This window comes from Leucoraja erinacea, unplaced genomic scaffold (genome assembly GCF_028641065.1).
Source record: "Leucoraja erinacea ecotype New England unplaced genomic scaffold, Leri_hhj_1 Leri_451S, whole genome shotgun sequence".
Lineage (NCBI taxonomy): Eukaryota > Metazoa > Chordata > Chondrichthyes > Rajiformes > Rajidae > Leucoraja > Leucoraja erinaceus.
Genome location: NW_026576352.1, coordinates 50,833 through 69,390, shown reverse-complemented (window position 1 = coordinate 69,390; position 18,558 = coordinate 50,833). Strand labels below are relative to the sequence as shown.

The 18,558-nt window shown below is 46.9% G+C and overlaps 1 protein-coding gene across 2 annotated transcripts in view; it reads left to right on the top strand.

Moving 5' to 3' along the window:
• Positions 1-18,341, top strand: part of LOC129693867 (butyrophilin subfamily 2 member A1-like) — a 32,022-nt gene extending 13,681 nt beyond the window's left edge. For both annotated transcript variants that reach the window (XM_055630612.1, XM_055630611.1), the window contains 12 exons: positions 870-896; positions 983-1,009; positions 1,591-1,617; positions 2,762-2,788; positions 4,932-4,958; positions 5,957-5,983; positions 7,209-7,235; positions 9,056-9,082; positions 11,107-11,133; positions 13,360-13,386; positions 13,553-13,579; positions 15,662-18,341. In XM_055630612.1, the coding sequence (XP_055486587.1) occupies positions 870-896; positions 983-1,009; positions 1,591-1,617; positions 2,762-2,788; positions 4,932-4,958; positions 5,957-5,983; positions 7,209-7,235; positions 9,056-9,082; positions 11,107-11,133; positions 13,360-13,386; positions 13,553-13,579; positions 15,662-16,179 (815 nt within the window). In that variant the 3' untranslated portion in view covers positions 16,180-18,341. The remainder of the gene's footprint in view (positions 1-869; positions 897-982; positions 1,010-1,590; positions 1,618-2,761; positions 2,789-4,931; positions 4,959-5,956; positions 5,984-7,208; positions 7,236-9,055; positions 9,083-11,106; positions 11,134-13,359; positions 13,387-13,552; positions 13,580-15,661) is intronic.
• Positions 18,342-18,558: the final 217 nt, after the last annotated feature.

Here is an 18,558-nt window from a genome sequence, read left to right as displayed (position 1 = left end):
ATACAGCTGTGTGAAAAAGTTACTCCTCAGATTCCTTTTGAATCTTTTCCCCTTCACCTTGAACCCATGTCCTCTGGTCCTCGATTCCCCTACTCTGGGCAAGAAACTCTGTGCATCTACCCGATCTATTCCTCTCATGATTTTATGCACATGTTCCTACCGTGTAGCTGTATTGATATTTTATGGGTTCTTAATACCATATACCATGGATATCTGTTAAATTTTCTCGAATTTTACACTCTTGTTCAGACACTGTGAACTGTACATGCTTAGGAAGGAACTGCAAAAGCTGGTTTGCACCGAAGATAGACACAAAATCAATTTTTTTTATTTTTAGTTTGTTTAAAAGTAAGTTTTGGAGGATTTTTTTAGTATTTCTATGTGGGGGAGAGGGGTATGGTAAGGGAGAAACCATTTCTCAGTCACTTCCTGGCATGGAAGTTCTTCTCATCTCGGTTTTAAAGGATTTCCCCCTTATCCTTAAGCTGTGACCCCTTGTCCTGGACTTCCCCAACATCGGGAACAATCTTCCTGCATCTAGCCTGTCCAACCCCTTAAGAATTTTGTAAGTTTCTATAAGATCCCCCCTCAATCTCCTAAATTCTATGTTTCTATTTGGTCCATATCCCTCCAAACCTATCCTATCCATGTACCTGTCCAACTGTTTCTTAAACTACCTCCCCTGACAGCTTGTTCCATACACCCACCATCCTCTGTGTGAAAATGTTACCCCTCTGATTCCTATTAAATCTTTTCCCCTTCACCTTGAACCTATGTCGTCTGGTCTTCGATTCCCCTACTCTGGGCAAGAGACCCTGTGCATTAATGTAATCATACCTGGTGTTTGATTTTATTTCTTTCTGTTACAGAGAATGATGAGCTGAGGCAGAGAATTGGTGAGTGCTTCTGACATTTCAGTCGTGAATTCTCATCTTTTACTATGGAATCCTGTAATGTTGATTTTTTTAAAAATCTCTTGCAGATGAGCAAGTAAAACTAGCAGAAAGAGGTGAGTGATTTCCTTTAAAAAAATCTCCTTCATTTTGAATATTGAAAAATATATACAGTGGAAAAAGATTGGGAAAATCCCTCCCGGCATTCCCAGAGTCTATACATCCATTCGTCAGTCTTATGGGTGGACACAAAATGCTGGAGTAAAGGGCCTGTCCCACTTGCATGCGTTTGGCGCGACCAAACGGAAGCGGAGTTCACGCTAAGTACACGCTTAGTACGCGCTTTCTCCCTCCTTCCCCTCCCCTTTCCAGCTCTCCCACAGCCCACTGTCTCCTCCTCTTCCTTTCTTCTCCCTCCCCCCCACATCAGTCTGAAGAAGGATCTCGATCCAAATCGTCACCTATTTCCTTCGCTCCATAGATGCTGCCTCTCCCGCTGAGTTTCTCCAGCATTTTTGTCTACCTTCGATTATTCCAGCACCTGTAGTTCTTTCTTAAACAGAGTTCTTCCAGCATTCCTGCTTCCGTTTCCGACTGGAATCCTCATGGAATGTTGTCTGTGTTTTCCAAGCGGGTGTGTGTACAAGACTTGTGGCTCATCAGTCATTTTAACGACTGGATTTCTCTTCTGTTTCAGAGTTTGAACAACATCAGGTGGAGAAAAGTAAGTTGCCAAATTGTCGGGGTTGTGGTGTTGGGTGGTGGGCATGGGGGGCTGGATAGAAACATAGAAAAATAGGTGCAGGAGTAGGCCATTCGGCCCTTCAAGCCAGCACCACCATTCAATATCATCACGGCTGATCATCCCCAATCGGTACCCCGTTCCTGCCTTCTCCCCATATCCTCTGACTCCGCTATTTTTAAGAGCCCTATCTAGCTCCACCTTCTCTGAGGCAGAGAATTCCATATATTCACAACTCTGTGTAAATTTGAGGAAGGACATTCTTGCTATTGAGGGAGTGCAGCATAACATCAATAGACAATAGGTGCAGGAGTAGGCCATTCTGCCCCTCGAGCCAGCACCGCCATTCATGGCTGATCATCCACAATCAGTACCCCGTTCCTGCCTTCTCACCATATACCCAGACTCCGCTATCTTTAAGAGCTCCATCTAGCTCTCTCTTGAAAGTATCCAGAGAACTGGCCTCAACCGCCCTCTGAGGCAGAGAATTCCACAGACTCACCACTCTTTGTGTGAAAAAGTGTTTCCTCGTCTCCGTTCTAAATGGCCGACCCCTTATTCTTAAACTGTGACCCCTGGTTCTGGACTCCCCCAACATCGGGAACGTGTTTCCTGCCTCTAGCGTGTCCAAACCCTGAATAATCTTGTATGTTTCAACAAGATGCCGTCTCATCCTTCTAAACTCCAGAGTGTACAAGCCCAGCCACTCCATTCTCTCAGCATGACAGTCCCGCCATCCTGGGACTTAACCTGGTGAACCTACGCTGCACTCCCTCAATAGCAAGAATGTCCTTCCTCAAATTAGGGGACCAAAACTGCACTCCATGGTCTCACTAGGGCTCTGTAGAGTGGAGCACCTCTTTGCTGCTCCACTCAACTCCTCATCCAAACTGTGATGTTTCTCGGTGAGGGGCAGTAGTGGTCCGCGGAGGGTCGTTCGAGGGACTGCATTGGCAACCCACAGAGCCCGGGGTCAGTCACTAGCCCATCCAATCCAAGGTTACCATGAGAAGTCTGTATAAGAGTGGCGATGGTTGCAACTCTCAGTCTGGGAGAAAAGGTGTTAGGGCATGAAACTGCAGCCTTTGTAAACCTCCTGTTAATGTTTCTTTAATTTCTTCTGCAGAGCGGGCAATGGAAGCAAGGAGTGATGGTGAGCACGAGATGTCTTGGTTGCCAAGTGTGTGTGTGTGTGTAGTGTCCAATTTGCTGCCATTTCTCCGGCCAAACGATGACTGTTCCCATTCTCTGCTGGTGGTATCAGTAACAGGTATTCCTTCCCAAGTGGGTCATAGAAAATAGGTGCAGGAGAAGGCCATTCGACGTGAATGCTTCTACTATATCCCCTCCTAGGAGGTTAAAATCCCGTGAGAGCTCCCTAACCAGCATCACCCCATTGGAAACAACACTAACTGAAACTCACCTGCAGACATGGAAGAACAGATTAGCCAATGTCCCTATTTCATAGAAACATAGAAAATAGGTGCAGGAGGAGGCCATTCAGCCCTTTGAGCCAGCACCGCCATTCTTTGTGATCATAGAAACATAGAAATTAGGTGCAGGAATAGGCCATTCGGCCCTTCGAGCCTGCACCGCCATTCAATATGATCATGGCTGATCATCCAACTCGGTATCCTGTACCTGCCTTCTCTCCATACCCCCTGACCCCCTTAGCCACAAGGGCCACATCTAACTCCCTCTTAAATATAGCCAATGAACTGGCCTCAACTACCCTCTGTGGCAGAGAGTTCCAGAGATTCACCACTCTCTGTGTGAAAAAGGTTCTTCTCATCTCGGTTTTAAAGGATTTCCCCCTTATCCTTAAGCTGTGACCCCTTGTCCTGGACTTCCCTAACATCGGAAACAATCTTCTTGCATCTAACCTGTCCAACCCCTTAAGTGGTTGGACCACTGGCTGATCATCCCCTATCAATAACCCGTGCCTGCCTTCTCCCCATATCCCTTGATTCCACTAGCCCCTAGAGCTCTATCTAACTCTCACTTAAATCCATCCAGTGACTTGACCTCCACTGCCCTCTGTGGCAGGGAATTCCACAAATTCACAACTCTCTGGGTGAAAAAGCCAGTGGAAAATGTCCTGAATGGCTGGGAGACAGTTGCCAGTGATCCTTTGACTATATAAACAATCTCCTTCGACCTCCGTCAACTATGTTGAAGACTAGCTTCGGGAAAATTGGACACCGAATAGTGGAGAGTGAAGATGACCTCCTTCGACCTCCTTCAGCTATGTTGAAGACTATCTACGACTACCTTCGACCACCTTTGATTATCTATGAATGACATGCCGACCTACTAGGTCCTACTTCGACTAAACCTACGAGTAAAAAAAGAATCGATTTTTTCCATGTCGACTTTTTTTTACTTGCGGGCATTTTTCAGCATGTTGAAAAATACGCCGCAACCTAGCTGAGGCCTCGAGTACGCAGGGACTACTCTCCAGCGTGAAGGAGAGTTACAAAGACATCCTAGGACCTTGTGTCAACCATGCTGCGAGTATGAGTCGAGGGTAAACTCGCCAGAACTCGCGGATTAGGTCGCCGCAGTGGGACAGTCCCTTAACTCTCCAATGTGTACAGCAGTGGCGAGCCTCTATATCGCATAAGGACACAAAATAAGAAGAGCTTATCTGGAGGCTGTCGTGTTTAATAGTCTGATGGTTGTTGGGGAAGCAGCTGCTCCTGAACCTGGAGGTTACAGTTTTCAGGCTCCTGTACCTTCTTCCCGATGGCAGTGGTGAGGTGAGCGCCTCAGTGGTGAGGTGAGATCTTGTCATTCATTAGGTACATTCTCACTGACTGCCTTTATAAAGTTGAAGAAGGAACTGCAGATGCTGGAAAAATCGAAGGTAGATAAAAATGCTGGAGAAACTCAGCGAGTGAGGCAGCATCTATGGAGCGAATGAATAGGTCAAGTTCAAATTCAAGTTCAAGAGAGTTTATTGTCATGTGTCCCTGATAGGGCAATGAAATTCTTGTTTTGATGTGGGGGGTTGGCGGGAAGAAGAAAGGAAGAGGCGGAGACAGTGGGCTGTGGGGGAGCTGGGAAGAGGAGGGGAAGGAGGGAGAAAGCAGGGACTGCCTGAAATTGGAGAAGTCAATGTTCATACCGCTGGGGTGTAAACTGCCCAAGCGAAATACGAGGTGCTGCTCCTCCGATTATAAAGTGGGCCCTTAACTTAATGGCGATTATTATCTCTAAATGAGTGACGATATTGTTCCAGACTATCTTGGAATGTTCATTACAATGTTCACTCATGTCTGTGTCTTATCCCTCAGAACTCCAGAAACTTCGCCAAGAATTTGGTAAGAGATGATTTACTTTTTAGACGTTAGAACTACAGCCACCGTGTCCGCACCAACCAGCGATCGTTCCCTACCCTCGCGCGATCCCACACTCGCTAGGGACAATTTACAATTTCACCGAAGCCAATTAACCCACAAACTTATAGGACTTTGGGGTGTCAATAGACAAATAGACAATACCCCGGTTGGCGCAGGTTGGCGTAGGTAGTCACCAATGGAATTCACCAAAGTCACCATCGGCGACAACCTGCCTCATCCTGGCGACAAACTACGACGGCACCTACGTCAGGAGAAGACTACGCTCATTGACGTCAAACCAAAAAGTTTTGAATGAATGAATAAGTTTATTAGCCAAGTATTCACATACAAGGAATTTGCCTTGGTGCTCCACCCACCAGCGACAACGACATACAGTAGACACGAATGACACATAAAACATTAAACATTATTGATTAAACATGTGAATTAAATTAAATACCAGATCAAAGGGGGGCTACAGATTGTTGGCTGTTGAGTAGAGCAACTACTCGTGGATAAAAACTGTTTTTATGTCTGGCTGTGGCAGCTTTGACAGTCCGGAGTCGCCTTCCAGAGGGAAGTGATTCAAAGAGTTTCAAAGAGTTTGTGGCCAGGGTGAGAGGGGTCAGAGATGATCTTACCCCCTCGCTTCCTGGCCCTTGCAGATCGTTTCAAAATCCAGCGGCGACCAGAAAGATGCTTCGAATCTTTGGGCGGCTGAGGAGACGACTCACGACCAGACAGGCGACACCCCGGCAACAGCCTAGTCGCTTAAAAAATCACCCAAGTGGGACAGGCCCTTAAATTGTCCCTAGTGTGTAGGATAGAAGTGATGCGTGGGTTTATGCTGGTCAGTGTGGACTCGTTCGGCCTGTTTCTACGCTGAATCTCTGAAGTAAACTTTGAGCCATTGGCTTGATACTGACAGGTTGTGTTCTAAATGGTTGTGTGCTTGACGCCTGGTACGTTTGTCTTTGCAGAAGAAGAGAAGAAGGCCATCAGAGCAGGTAGGTGCTGGTTTGCTCACAGAGGTATCTACACCGCTCTCCACACACTAGGATCTGGGGGTCCTTGTTCATCACTCACTGAAAGTAAGCATGCAGGAACAGCAGGCAGTGAAGAAAGCCAATGGCATGTTGGCCTTCATAACATGAGGAGTTGAGTATAGGAGCAAAGAGGTCCTTCTACAGTTGTACAGGGCCCTAGTGACACCACACCTGGAGTATTGTGTGCAGTTTTGATCTCCAAACTTGAGGAAGGACATTCTTGCATTTGAGGGAGTGCGGAGTAGGTTCACCAGGTTAATTCCCGGGATGGCGGGACTGTCATATGTTGATAGAATGGACCGGCTGGGCTTGTATAATCTTGAATTTAAAAGGATAAGAAGGGAATCTTATTGAAACATATCAGATTATTAAAGGTTTGGACACGCTAGAGCAAGGAAACATGTTCCCGATGTTGGGAGAGTCCAGAACCATGGGCCACAGTTTAAGAATAAGGGGTAAGCCATTTTGAACGGAGATGAGGAAAAACTGTTTCACGCAGAGAGTTGTGAATCTGTGGAATTCTCTGCCTCAGAGGGCGGTGGAGGCCGGTTCTCTGGATGCATTCAGGAGAGAGTTAGATAGAACTCTTAATGATAGCGGAGTCAGGGGATATGGGGAGAAGGCAGGAATGGGGTACTGATTGGGGATGATCAGCCATGATCACAGTGAATGGTGGTGCTGGCTCTAAGGGCCAAATGGCCTCTACTCCTGCACCTATTGTCTATTGAGTCCAACTGCAGTCTGGGAGGAACTGTAACTGGTGAATCTGTGGAATTCACTGTAACAGTTGACGGTGGAGGCCAAGTCATTGGGTGTTTTTTAGGCAGAAATTGAGATTCTTGAATAGTGCGGGTGTCAGGGGTTGTGGGGAGAAGGCAGGAGAATGGGGTTGAGAGGGAAGATAGATCAGCCATGATTGAATGGCGTAGTAGACTCGATGGGCTGAATGGCCTAATTGTGTGTCCTGTGACATATGACCTGACAAACTAACCACCTGGCCGTCTCGACCCGAAATGTTGACTCCACTCGATTCCTCCTCTCAAGAGATGCTGCCCGTCCCGCTGAGTTACTCCAGCTTCTTGTGTCTTATCACTGGCCTCTCAGCACCCTTGGGGAAACTGGGTGAGAGGGACTGCAGCCGCTGGTAATTGTGTCAGTAATCCATGGCTATCCTCTTCTCTTACAGAGTACGAATTGCGGGAGGCAGGTTTTGGTAAGTATATGTTGATGGGTCAGTCAGGGCCGATATTTGCCAGTGACATTGGGCATCATCATTGACGAGCGAGTGTGGTAGAATGTCCTCCAGTCGTACAGCATGGAAACAGGCCACTCGGCCCAACCTGCCCATGCCCCTTCTAAACCAGACCCATTTGCCCGCATTTGGCCCACATCCCTCGACCCTGTCCGTGACTCCCTCTTGGTCTGGTCTCAGTTGGGTAGGAATCTGAGAACTTCACATAGAAACATAGGTGCAGGCCATTCGGCCCTTTGAGCCAGCACCACCATTCGATATGTTCACGGCTGACCATCCACAATCAATACCCCGTTCCTGCTTTTTCCCCAGATCCCTTGATTCCGTTAGACAATAGACAGTAGGTGCGGGAGGAGGCCATTCGGCCCTTCGAGCCTAACTTCCAGGATGGGTCGGCAACCTACGGCCTGAGGGCCGGATCCGGCCCTTAACCCGAAATCATCCGGCCCGCAGGCGTATTTTTTTCAATTTGTTTTGGCGACCTGGGAACTACAGCCAGTCCCGGGGCAGGCGAGCCGACCTGGGCACTACAGCCAGACTTGAGGCACGCAGTCGACCTGCGCACTACAGCCAGTCCTGGGTTGCTAGATTCTAGGAGCTGGCGGCCTCCAACTGGAATTGACCTTGAGGGCTCCAGTGGCAATGCCTGTGGACATTAGACAATAGTGCAGGAGTAGGCCATTTGTCCCTTGGAGCCAGCAATGCCATTCAATGTGATCATGGCTGATCATCCCCAATCAGTACCCCGTTCCTGCCTTCTCCCCATATCTCCTGACCACTATTTTTAAGAGCCCTATCTAGCTCTCGCTTGAAAGTATCCAGAGAACCGGCCTCCACCACCCACTGAGGCAAAGAATTCCACAGACTCACCACTCTTTGTGAGAAAAAGTGTTTCCTAGTCTCCGTTCTAAATGGCTTACTACTTATTCTTAAACTGTGTGTGGCCCCTGGTTCTGGACTCCTCCAACATCGGGAACATGTTTCCTGCCCCTAGCCTGTCCAAGCCCTTAACAATCTTATATGATTCAATGAGATCCCCCTCATCCTTCTAAACTCCAGAGTGTACAAGCCCAGCCGCTCCATTCTCTCAGCATATGCCAGTCCCGCCATCCCGGGAATTAACCTGGTGAACCTACGCTGGGCTTTCTCAATAGCAAGAATGTCCTTCGTCAAATTAGGGGACCAAAACTGCACACAATACTCCAGGTGTGGTCTCACTAGGGCCCTGTACAACTGCAGAAGGACCTCTTTACTCCTATATTTACCATGGACTTTTACCATCACGGAGCTGGCCGACAGCGGAGGCTGTGGTGGCGTTGTGGCTGCGACATGTTTCACAAAACATGGGGGGGATTGTCCCCCACCTCTCAAAACATGGGGGGGGGGGTACAGGTCCCCGTCCCCCCAGGATTTCCACCCATGCAAAATGGGACTCACTTAGATACTGCATCTTGGTCAGCATGAACCAGTTGGGCCGAAGGGCCTGTATCCATGTTGTATGACTATAACTCAGTAGATACCCTCGCTTGTCAAAAACAACGCTGGAGAAACCAAGCAGGTTAAGGCAGCATCTGAGCAGAGCAACTATTAATGTTTCATATCAATGATCATTCTGATGGAATGACATTTCTCTGCGACACTTGCTCCTCTCTCCACAGATGCTGCCTGACGTGCTGAGTATTTCCAGCCTTCCTTGTTTTTAGTTCAGATTTCCCACATTTTAAAATTTCTGATTAGTTTTCAAAAGGTTTATTGTTAACTTTCACACTTCTGTCTTTCAGACAAAGAGAAGCAGCTTGCATTAAAAGGTACGTGATGGTAACTGGTGCTGAACAGTCGATGTATTTCTCCTTGTCCTGTATCACTGCACGATAGGCAGCGCCGCCAACAGTCTGGGTGCTATTTCATCTGTTTCTGTTATTTTTTGGTGTGTTTTGAAAGTTTGTGTAAATGATCTCTGGTTTGTTTGATGTGGGGGGAGGTGGAGGGGGAAACTTTTTCATTCTCTTACCCGATTGTTATCCGGATTGCATCTCTGGTCGACATGCGGCCTACCATCGATGGAGCTGGAGGCCTCGCTCAGACTGACTTTGATCCCCACCACGGGGACGTGGACTTAACATCAGAGTCCATCCTGTGCCTGGGATCGCTCCAAACGCAGCCTGCGGACTTTATTCTTGCTATTGAGGGAGTGCAGCGTAGGTTCACCAGGTTAATTCCCGGGATGGCGGGACTGTCATATGCTGAGGGAATGGAGTGGCTGGGCTTGTACACTCTGGAGTTTAGAAGGATGAGAGGTGATCTTATTGAAACATATAACATTATTAAAGGTTTGGACACGCTAGAGGCAGGAAACATGTTCCCGATGTTGGGGGGAGTCCAGAACCAGGGGCCACACAGTTTAAGAATAAGGAGTAAGCCATTTAGAACAGAGACGAGGAAACACTTTTTCTCACAGAGAGTGGTGAGTCTGTGGAATTCTCTGTCTCAGAGGGCGGCGGAGGCCGGTTTTCTGGATGCTTTCAAGAGAGAGCTAGATAGGGCTCTTAAAGATAGCCGAGTCAAGGGAGGTTAAAGATAGGTTGTCGCCGGGTGATGACCTTGGTGAATTCCATTGGCGGCAACCTACGTCTACCAACGTCAACAGGCGACAGGTACCGGCGACTAAATTGTCTTGACAGGGTCGTTGCTTGTCGTAGCTTGTCGTAGCTTGTCGCAGGTGGACGTAGGTGTGGTCGTAGATGGAAGTCCTAAGTCGTGACGAATGGGTTGCTGCTTGTTGGTAGCTTGACGTCGACTAGGTGGTACAGACATTGTCGTAGGGTGGAGGGGGGGGGGGGGGCAAGTTGCCGTTTTTTTGGGGACCTGCTACGACCGTGACAGTCGCCGAAAAAAAATCTCCTGAGTGGGACAGGCCCTTCACTGTGGTGGATGTTTTTTTAATATTTATTTTTATTAGAGCCAATTGTTCAGAGGTAAAACATTCGGCATCTAAAATTATACAATTATTGGACAGCTTCATTTTTATCCTTATAACCTAAAAAGCCATGAAAATGAAAAGAGAAAAGAAAAAGAAACAAGAAAGAACAAAGAATAGAAGGTGAAAAGATAGATCGAAAAGGAACATCTCCTAAACTACCAAGTGGTGTGGCAGAAAGATATAGAAATAAGAAATAAGAAAGAGAAAGGTGGAGATATACCTTGCCCCTCGTCCCCTCCACCTCACCCAACCCAACCCAGCAACGGATTTAAATTTAGATTTGCACCATGCTATTGTTGTAAGAATTCGGTGAAGGGTGTCCATGTCTTGAGAAATTGATCTGTTTTTTCCGCCAAGAAAAACCTAATGTTTTCCAAATGTAGTGTCTCAGACATGTTTGTAATCCACATCTTCACTGTAGGGACTGTTGTCTGTTTCCAAAATTTAAGCATTAATTTTTTCGCCAAGAACGGCGAAAATGTCTTTGAAGTCACTGTGGTGGATGTTGATGTTAAAATGTGTTTTGTGTGTTTTGTTGCTTTGTAATGGGGTAACTGACTTGGCAAATGAAATTCCTCGTATGTTGCAAAAACATACTTGACTGATGAAGCATGATTGTGATTGCAGACGCACTCCACCCTCGTTTATACATTACACATTTCCCCAAATCTCTGCTCCCTGTCTCACTTTGCCTCACACATTCACCTCCCCACACTCACTCCATCCCTTCCTGCACATTGTACTGCCTTGTTCCACTTCTCCCTTCTCCTGCCCTCCATCGAGTCCATGTGACAGATTATACTCGTGTGACTAGATTAGTCAATCTATATCTAACGCTCCTCTCTCTTGCAGAGTATAAGAAGCTTGAGGCTGAGTTTGGTGAGTATTCTGCCAGCAAACTGGTTTCCTTCTGCTTGCTTACAGCCATTGACAGACACAGAGTGCTGGAGTAACTCAGCGGGTCAGGCAGCATCTGTGGAGAACATGGATAGGTGACGTTTCACAGAGTGCTGGAGTAACTCAGCGGGTCAGGCAGCATCTGTGGGGAACATGGATAGGTGACGTTTCATAGAGTGCTGGAGTAACTCAGCGGGTCAGGCAGCATCTGTGGAGAACATGGATAGGTGACGTTTCACAGAGTGCTGGAGTAACTCAGCGGGTCAGGCAGCATCTGTGGGGAACATGGATAGGTGACGTTTCATAGAGTGCTGGAGTAACTCAGCTGGTCAGGCAGCATCTGTGGAGAACATGGCTAGGTGACGTTTCACAGAGTGCTGGAGTAACTCAGTGGGTCAGGCAGCATCTGTGGAGAACATGGATAGGTGACGTTTCACAGAGTGCTGGAGTAACTCAGCGGGTCAGGCAGCATCTGTGGGGAACATGGATAGGTGACGTTTCATAGAGTGCTGGAGTAACTCAGCGGGTCAGGCAGCATCTGTGGAGAACATGGATAGGTGACGTTTCACAGAGTGCTGGAGTAACTCAGCGGGTCAGGCAGCATCTGTGGGGAACATGGATAGGTGACGTTTCATAGAGTGCTGGAGAAACTCAGCGGGTCAGGCAGCATCACTAGAGAACATGGACAGGTGAAGTTTCACAGAGTGCTGGAGTACATCAGCGGGTCAGGCAGCATCTCTGGGAGAATATGGATAGGTGACGTTTCACATAGTGCTGGAGTAACTCAGCAGGTCAGGCAGCATCTGTGGAGAACATGGATAGGTGATGTTTCACAGAGTGCTGGAGTAACTCAGCGGGTCAGGCAGCATCTGTGGAGAATATGGATAGGTGATGTTTCACAGAGTGCTGGAGTAACTCAGCGGGTCAGGCAGCATCTGTGGAGAACATGGATAGGTGATGTTTCACAGAGTGCTGGAGTAACTCAGCGGGTCAGGCAGCATCTGTGGAGAACATGGATAGGTGATGTTTCACAGAGTGGTGGAGTAACTCAGCGGGTCAGGCAGCTTCTCTAGAGAAACAGACCATTCAGCCCACCAGAGATGTTTCCTTGACGATTTACATGACGATTCGGGTCAGATGTACAGAAAGGTGAAAACGCACATGTCCAGATTCAGGGACAGTTTCTTCCCAGCTGTTATCAGGCAATCGAACCATCCTATCAATAACTAGAGATGGGTCCAGATCTCACATCTACCTCGATGTTAATCATCTTTAATCAGACTTTACTGGACTTTATCTTGCACTAAACGTTACTCCCTTTATCCTGTATCTGTACACTGTGGACAGCTTTATTGTAATCATGTACAGTCATTTTCACGGAATGGACAGCAAGCAACAAAAAATATTTTTACTCTACCTCGGCACATGTGACAATAATAAACTGAATTAAAGGAGAGGAGTTGAGTATAGGAGCAAAGAGGTCCTTCTGCAGTTGTACAGAGCCCTAGTGAGACCACACCTGGAGTATTGTGTGCAGTTTTGGTCCCCTAATTTGAGGAAGGACATTCTTGCTATTGAGGGAGCCCAGCGTAGGTTCACCAGGTTAATTCCCGGGATGGCAGGACTGTCATATGCTGAGAGAATGGAGCGGCTGTGGGCTTGTACACTCTGGAATGTAGAAGGATGAGAGGGAATCTTATTGAAACATGTAAGATTATTAAGGGTTTGGACACGCTAGAGGCAGGAAACATGTTCCCGATGTTGGGGGAGTCCAGAACCAGGGGCCACACACAGTTTAAGAATAATGGGTGAGCCATTTAGAACGGAGATGAGGAAACACTTTTTCACACAGTTGTGAGTGTGGAATTCTCTGCCTCAGTGGGCGGTGGAGGCCGGTTCTCTGGATGCTTTCAAGAGAGAGCTAGATAGGGCTCTTGAGCTTAGCGGAGTCAGGGGATATGGGGAGAAGGCAGGAATGGGGTACTGATTGGGGATGATCAGCAATGGCTCGAAGGGCCGAATGGCCTTCTCCTGCACCAATTGTCTATTGTCTGAATTGCAGTGGTGAAGAAATTAAGATTGCTTTTAACGTGCTGATTATTTCAATGTTTGTTAAATACTTTGGTGATAAAACATGGTATCGCGGGCAATGTTACGTGGACAGAGTGGGGATTTTATTCATCATTCAACTTTCTCCTTTCTCTACAGAACAATGGAGACCACTCGTGATGAAAGGTGAGTCAGGCCACAGGTGGATGGTCCCAGAATTGGGGAGAAGGCAGGAGAGTGGGGTTTGGGAGGGGAAGTGAGGTCTGCCATGGTTGAACGGTGGGGTAGACTCAAGGGGCTGAATGGCCTTATTCTGCTCCTGTATCTTATGGATTTCTGTTTTCTCTTTCAGAATGGGATAGGATACGCAGCCATGCAGGTGAGCCTGTTGGGGAATGGACTATATGTCCAAGCTGACTGTCAAGCATCTGATCTTGCAACCATGCAATAGACAATAGGTGCAGGAGTAGGCCATTCGGCCCTTCGAGCCAGCACCGGCATTCACTGTGATCATGGATGATCATCCACAATCAGTACCCCATCCCTGCCTTCCCCCCATATCCCCTGACTCCGCTATCTTTAAGAGCCCTATCTAGCTCTCTCTTGATAGCATCCAGAGAACCGGCCTCCACCGCCCTCTGAGGCAGAGAATTCCACAGATTCACAACTGTCTAGGTGAAAATGTTTATCCTCATCATTCTAAATAGCCTACCCCTTATTCTTAAACTGTGGCACCTGGTTCTAGACTCCCCCAACATCGGGAACATGTTTCCTGCCTCTAGTGTGTCCAAACCCTTAACAATCTTATATGTTTCAATAGGATCCCCTAACATCCTTCTAAACTCCAGAGTGTACAAGCCCAGCTGTTCCATTCTCTCAGCATATGACAGTCCCGCCATCCCGGGAATTAACCTGGTGAACCTACGCTGCACTCCCTCAATAGCAAGAATGTCCTTCCTCCAATTCGGAGACCAAAACTGCACACAATACTCCAGGTGTGGTCTCACCAGGACCCTGTACAACTGCAGAAGGACCTATTTGCTCCTATACTCAACTCCTCTTGTTATGAAGACCAACATGCCATTCACTTTCTTCACTGCCTGCTGTACCTGCATGCTTACTTTCATTGTTTAAGAGGGAACTGCAGATGCTGGAGAATCGAAGGTTACACAGAAAAGCTGGAGAAACTCAGCGGGTGCAGCAGCATCTATGGAGCGAAGGAGGAGGAGGAGGGGTTTCGGCCCGAAGCGTTGCCTATTTTCCTTCGCTCCATGGATGCTGCTGCACCCGCTGAGTTTCTCCAGCTTTTCTGTGTAACCTGCTTACTTTCATTGACTGATGATTAAGGACCTCCAGATCCCGTTGTACTTCCCCTTTTCCCAACTTGATACCATTTAGATAAAAATCAGCCTTCCTGTTTTTGCCACCAAAGTTGATAACCTCACATTTATCTACATCAAACTGCATCTGCCATGCATCTGCCCACTCACCCAACCTGTCCAAGACACCCTGCATCCTCATAGGCTCCTCCTCACAGTTCACACTGCCACCCAGCTTTGTGTCATCTGCAAATTTGCTAATTTGAATCTCTTCATCTAAATCATTGACGTATATTGTAAGTAGTGCAGTGGTCAGAGTATGGCGGGTACCGCTGATCCGATGCTTTGATTGCAGGGAGATGTGTGGTCTTTAACATAGAAACATGTGCAGGAGGAGGCCATTCGGCCCTTCGAGCCAGCACCACCATTCATTGTGATCATGGCTGATCGTCCCCTATCAATAACCCGTGCCTGCCTTCTCCCCATATCCCTTGACTCCACTAGCCCATAGAGCTCTATCTAACTCTCTCTTAAATCTATCCTGTGACTGCCTCCACTGCCCTCCGTGGCAGGGAATTCCACAAATTTACAACTCTCTGGGTGAAAACGTTTTTCTCACATCAGTCTTAAATGACCTCCCTTTGATTCTAAGACTGTGGCCCCTGGTTCTGGACTCGCCCAACATTGGGAACATTTTTCCTGCATCCAGCTTGTCCAGTCGTTTTATAATTTTATATGTTTCTATAAGATGCCCCCTCATCCTTCAAAACTCCAGTGAATACAAGCCTAGTCTTTTCAATCTTTCCTCATATGACAGTCCCGCCATCCCAGGGATCAATCTGGTGAACCTACGCTGCACTGCCTCAATCACAAGGATGTCCTTCCTCAAATTAGGAGACCAAAACTGTAAACAATACTCCAGATGTGGTCTCACCAGAGCCCTATACAACTGCAGAAGAACCTCTTTACTTCTATACTGAAATCCTCTTGTTATGAAGGCCAACATTCCATTAGCTTTCTTCACTGCCTGCTGTACCTGTAAGCTTTGAAACATGTTTAGTCAGTAGCGGCAGTGCTGTATCGAAGGGCCGAATGGCCTACTCCTGCACCTATTGTCTTTATTCTCTTGTGTTCCCTTGTAGTTATGGTGGAGCCTGATCCCCTGACGGCTGGTGGATGTTTGGAGTTATCTCCTGTGCAGATTAGCGCAAGATCTGGACCGCCGGCGGTCGTTCCACAAGCTCCGGAACGCTTCGACTCCGTCCCGTACGTGCTTGGGAAGGACGGATTCACGACCGGCACGCACTTCTGGGAGGTGGAGGTGGCCTCCAAGGCCTACTGGGACGTCGGAGTAGCAAGCGAATCCGTCGAACGCAAGGGTATGCCCACCCTCACCTCCGACAATGGCTTCTGGACGCTTGGGCGGGACGGGGAACCCTACGCGGTGAGCGATAAAAGTCGCTCGGCCATCACCGTGACCAAGAGCCCGACCAAGATCGGCGTGTTCCTGGACCTGGGGGCCAGGAAGGTGGACTTCTACAATTCCGATACCATGTTCCTGCTCCACACCTTCAACATCAGTGGCTCGGGCAAAATCTTCCCGTTCTTCTCTCCTGGATGGAGTGATGCCCCCTTGACAATTTGCCCACTTAAGAACTAGCAGTAGCAGGATCGGTCCGAGTTAGCGTGGATTTACGAATGGGGAAATCAAGCTTGACTAATTTTCTGGAATGTTTCGAGGATGTAACTAGGAAAATGGACAAGTGAGAGCCAGTGTCCGTGGACTTTCAGAAAGCCTTTGATAAGGTCCCACATCAGAGATTAGTGGGCAAAATGAGAACACATGGTATTGGGGGTAAGGTGCTGACATGGGTAGAAAATTAAGGTTGCAGGTGTCAACTTATCTACATCGACGAGACCAAGCGCAGGCTTGGCGATCGCTTCGCTCAACATCTCCGCTCAGTTCGCAATAACCAACCTGATCTCCCGGTGGCTCAGCACTTCAACTCCCCCTCCCATTCCCAATCCAACATTTCTGCCCTGGGCCCCCTCCATTGTCAGAATGAGGCCCAGCGCACATTGGAGGAACAGCAGGAACGGGGTACTGATTGTAGATGATCAGCCATGATCACACTGAATGGCGGTGCTGGCTTGAAGGGCCGAATGGCCTACCCCTGCACCTATTGTGAATGTGTCCAAGGTGATTTGTATAGGGTGGACAATATTGAGAGTAATGACTCAATGGTGATTATGTCACATGAGGTGCATCATGCCATGAACAAGCTGTCCAACAACAAAGCAAGTGGCTTGGATCATATTTCTGCTGGACATCTTAAGTATGCGAGTATGAGGATAACTCGTCTCCCTGCTATTTGTATTACTGGCTTTATGATTCATGGCTTGTTACCAAATATCACTCAATGTTGTCTGTTCTGCTAGTGCCGGTCATTAAGGACAAAGCTGGTAAAGTAGGCAGCCTAAATAATTACAGACCCATAGCTTTAGCCAGCATATTGTCAAAAGTCTTAGAAAGAGTTCTGAAGTACAGAGTAAATGAGTTTGTTAACTCCACAGCTAACCAGTTTGGCTTAAAAGCTAAACATGCACTGACTTGTGCATATATGCCCTAAAGGAGATTGTAATAAATATAGAGGCAAAAACTCTTCAATCCTTATGTGCTTTATTGATGCTTCCAAAGCCTTTGATTATGTTAATCACAGAAAGCTGTTTGTTAAAATGAGTCAAAGAGGGGTGCCTGAATACATTGTGAGAATTCTGGCCTACTGGTATGCCCACCAGACTATGCAAATAAAATGAGGCAATAGGGTCTCAGCCCCAGTTGGGGTTAGCAATTGTGTTAGACAAGGGGGGACATTGTCCCCAGTCCTTTTTAATCTTTATATTGATGATAACAATTAAAAGCCTTAATACAGGTGCGTGATTGGTAATATTTTAGTGAACCATATTGTGTATGCAGATGATCTTGTGGTCTTTAGTCCATCTACCACTGGTCTCCAGCAGCTCCTGACTATATGTTCTGTGTATGGTGTGGAACATGATATCCAATATAATGCTTCTTAGAGTGCTGTTATGATCTGTAGAACCAAAGAGGATAAATGTCTAAAATGTCCTGACTTTCTGACGATAATCATAGTGTCTGTAATAAGATCAAATATTTTGGATATTTTATTACAGAACAAATGACAGATGATGAGGATATTTATAGGCAACGACGTATGCTGTATGTACAGGCGAATATTCTCTTACGCAGGTTTGGTGCGTATACAGATGTGGTGAAGATGTCGCTTTTTTTTTTTAGAGCATATTGCACACCACTCTATACTGCACACCTGTGGTCAATCTACGGAAAAACAAGTTTACAGACTTAAAGTAGCTTATAGTGATGCCACGAGAACACGACTAAAGAAATCGAGATGGTGAAGTGCTAGTGAGATGTTTGTGGCTGCAGGAGTCAATACTTTACAAGCCCTCCTAAGAAATCATATGTATAAATTCATTTGCAGGATTAATGACTGAAAATGTAATTATGGTGGGCTTGTCAAACATAAGGTTTAGCACTACACGCTACCAATCTCAGTTGTGGAGACGATGGTATCGTTGTCTCGTTGTAGGACACTGATCTTTCTTTTATTCTGGATTTTAAACCATGTATTGTGTTTTTGTACACAATTTATTGTGCTCTTAAAAGTAATTTACTAAGCCTTTATATGTCATTTATTGTGTTTTTATATGCAATGTTTTCTTGTAATGTCGTCTTTTATCTGGACCTTGGGTGTAATAAAGTTTAATAATATAAAGAAAATACTTTAAAAAGTCATTGCCAATAAAGTGGTTAGTAACCTCTTATTGGTATCAAAAACAGGAAGGCAGATTACTATCTAAATGGTGTCAAGTTGGGAAAAGGGGCAGTACAACAGGATCTGGGGGTCCTTGTTCATCAGTCTATGAATGTAAGCATGCATATACAGCAGGCATGGTCTGGTTTGGCTCAGCCACCAAGCACGACTGCTGGAGGCTG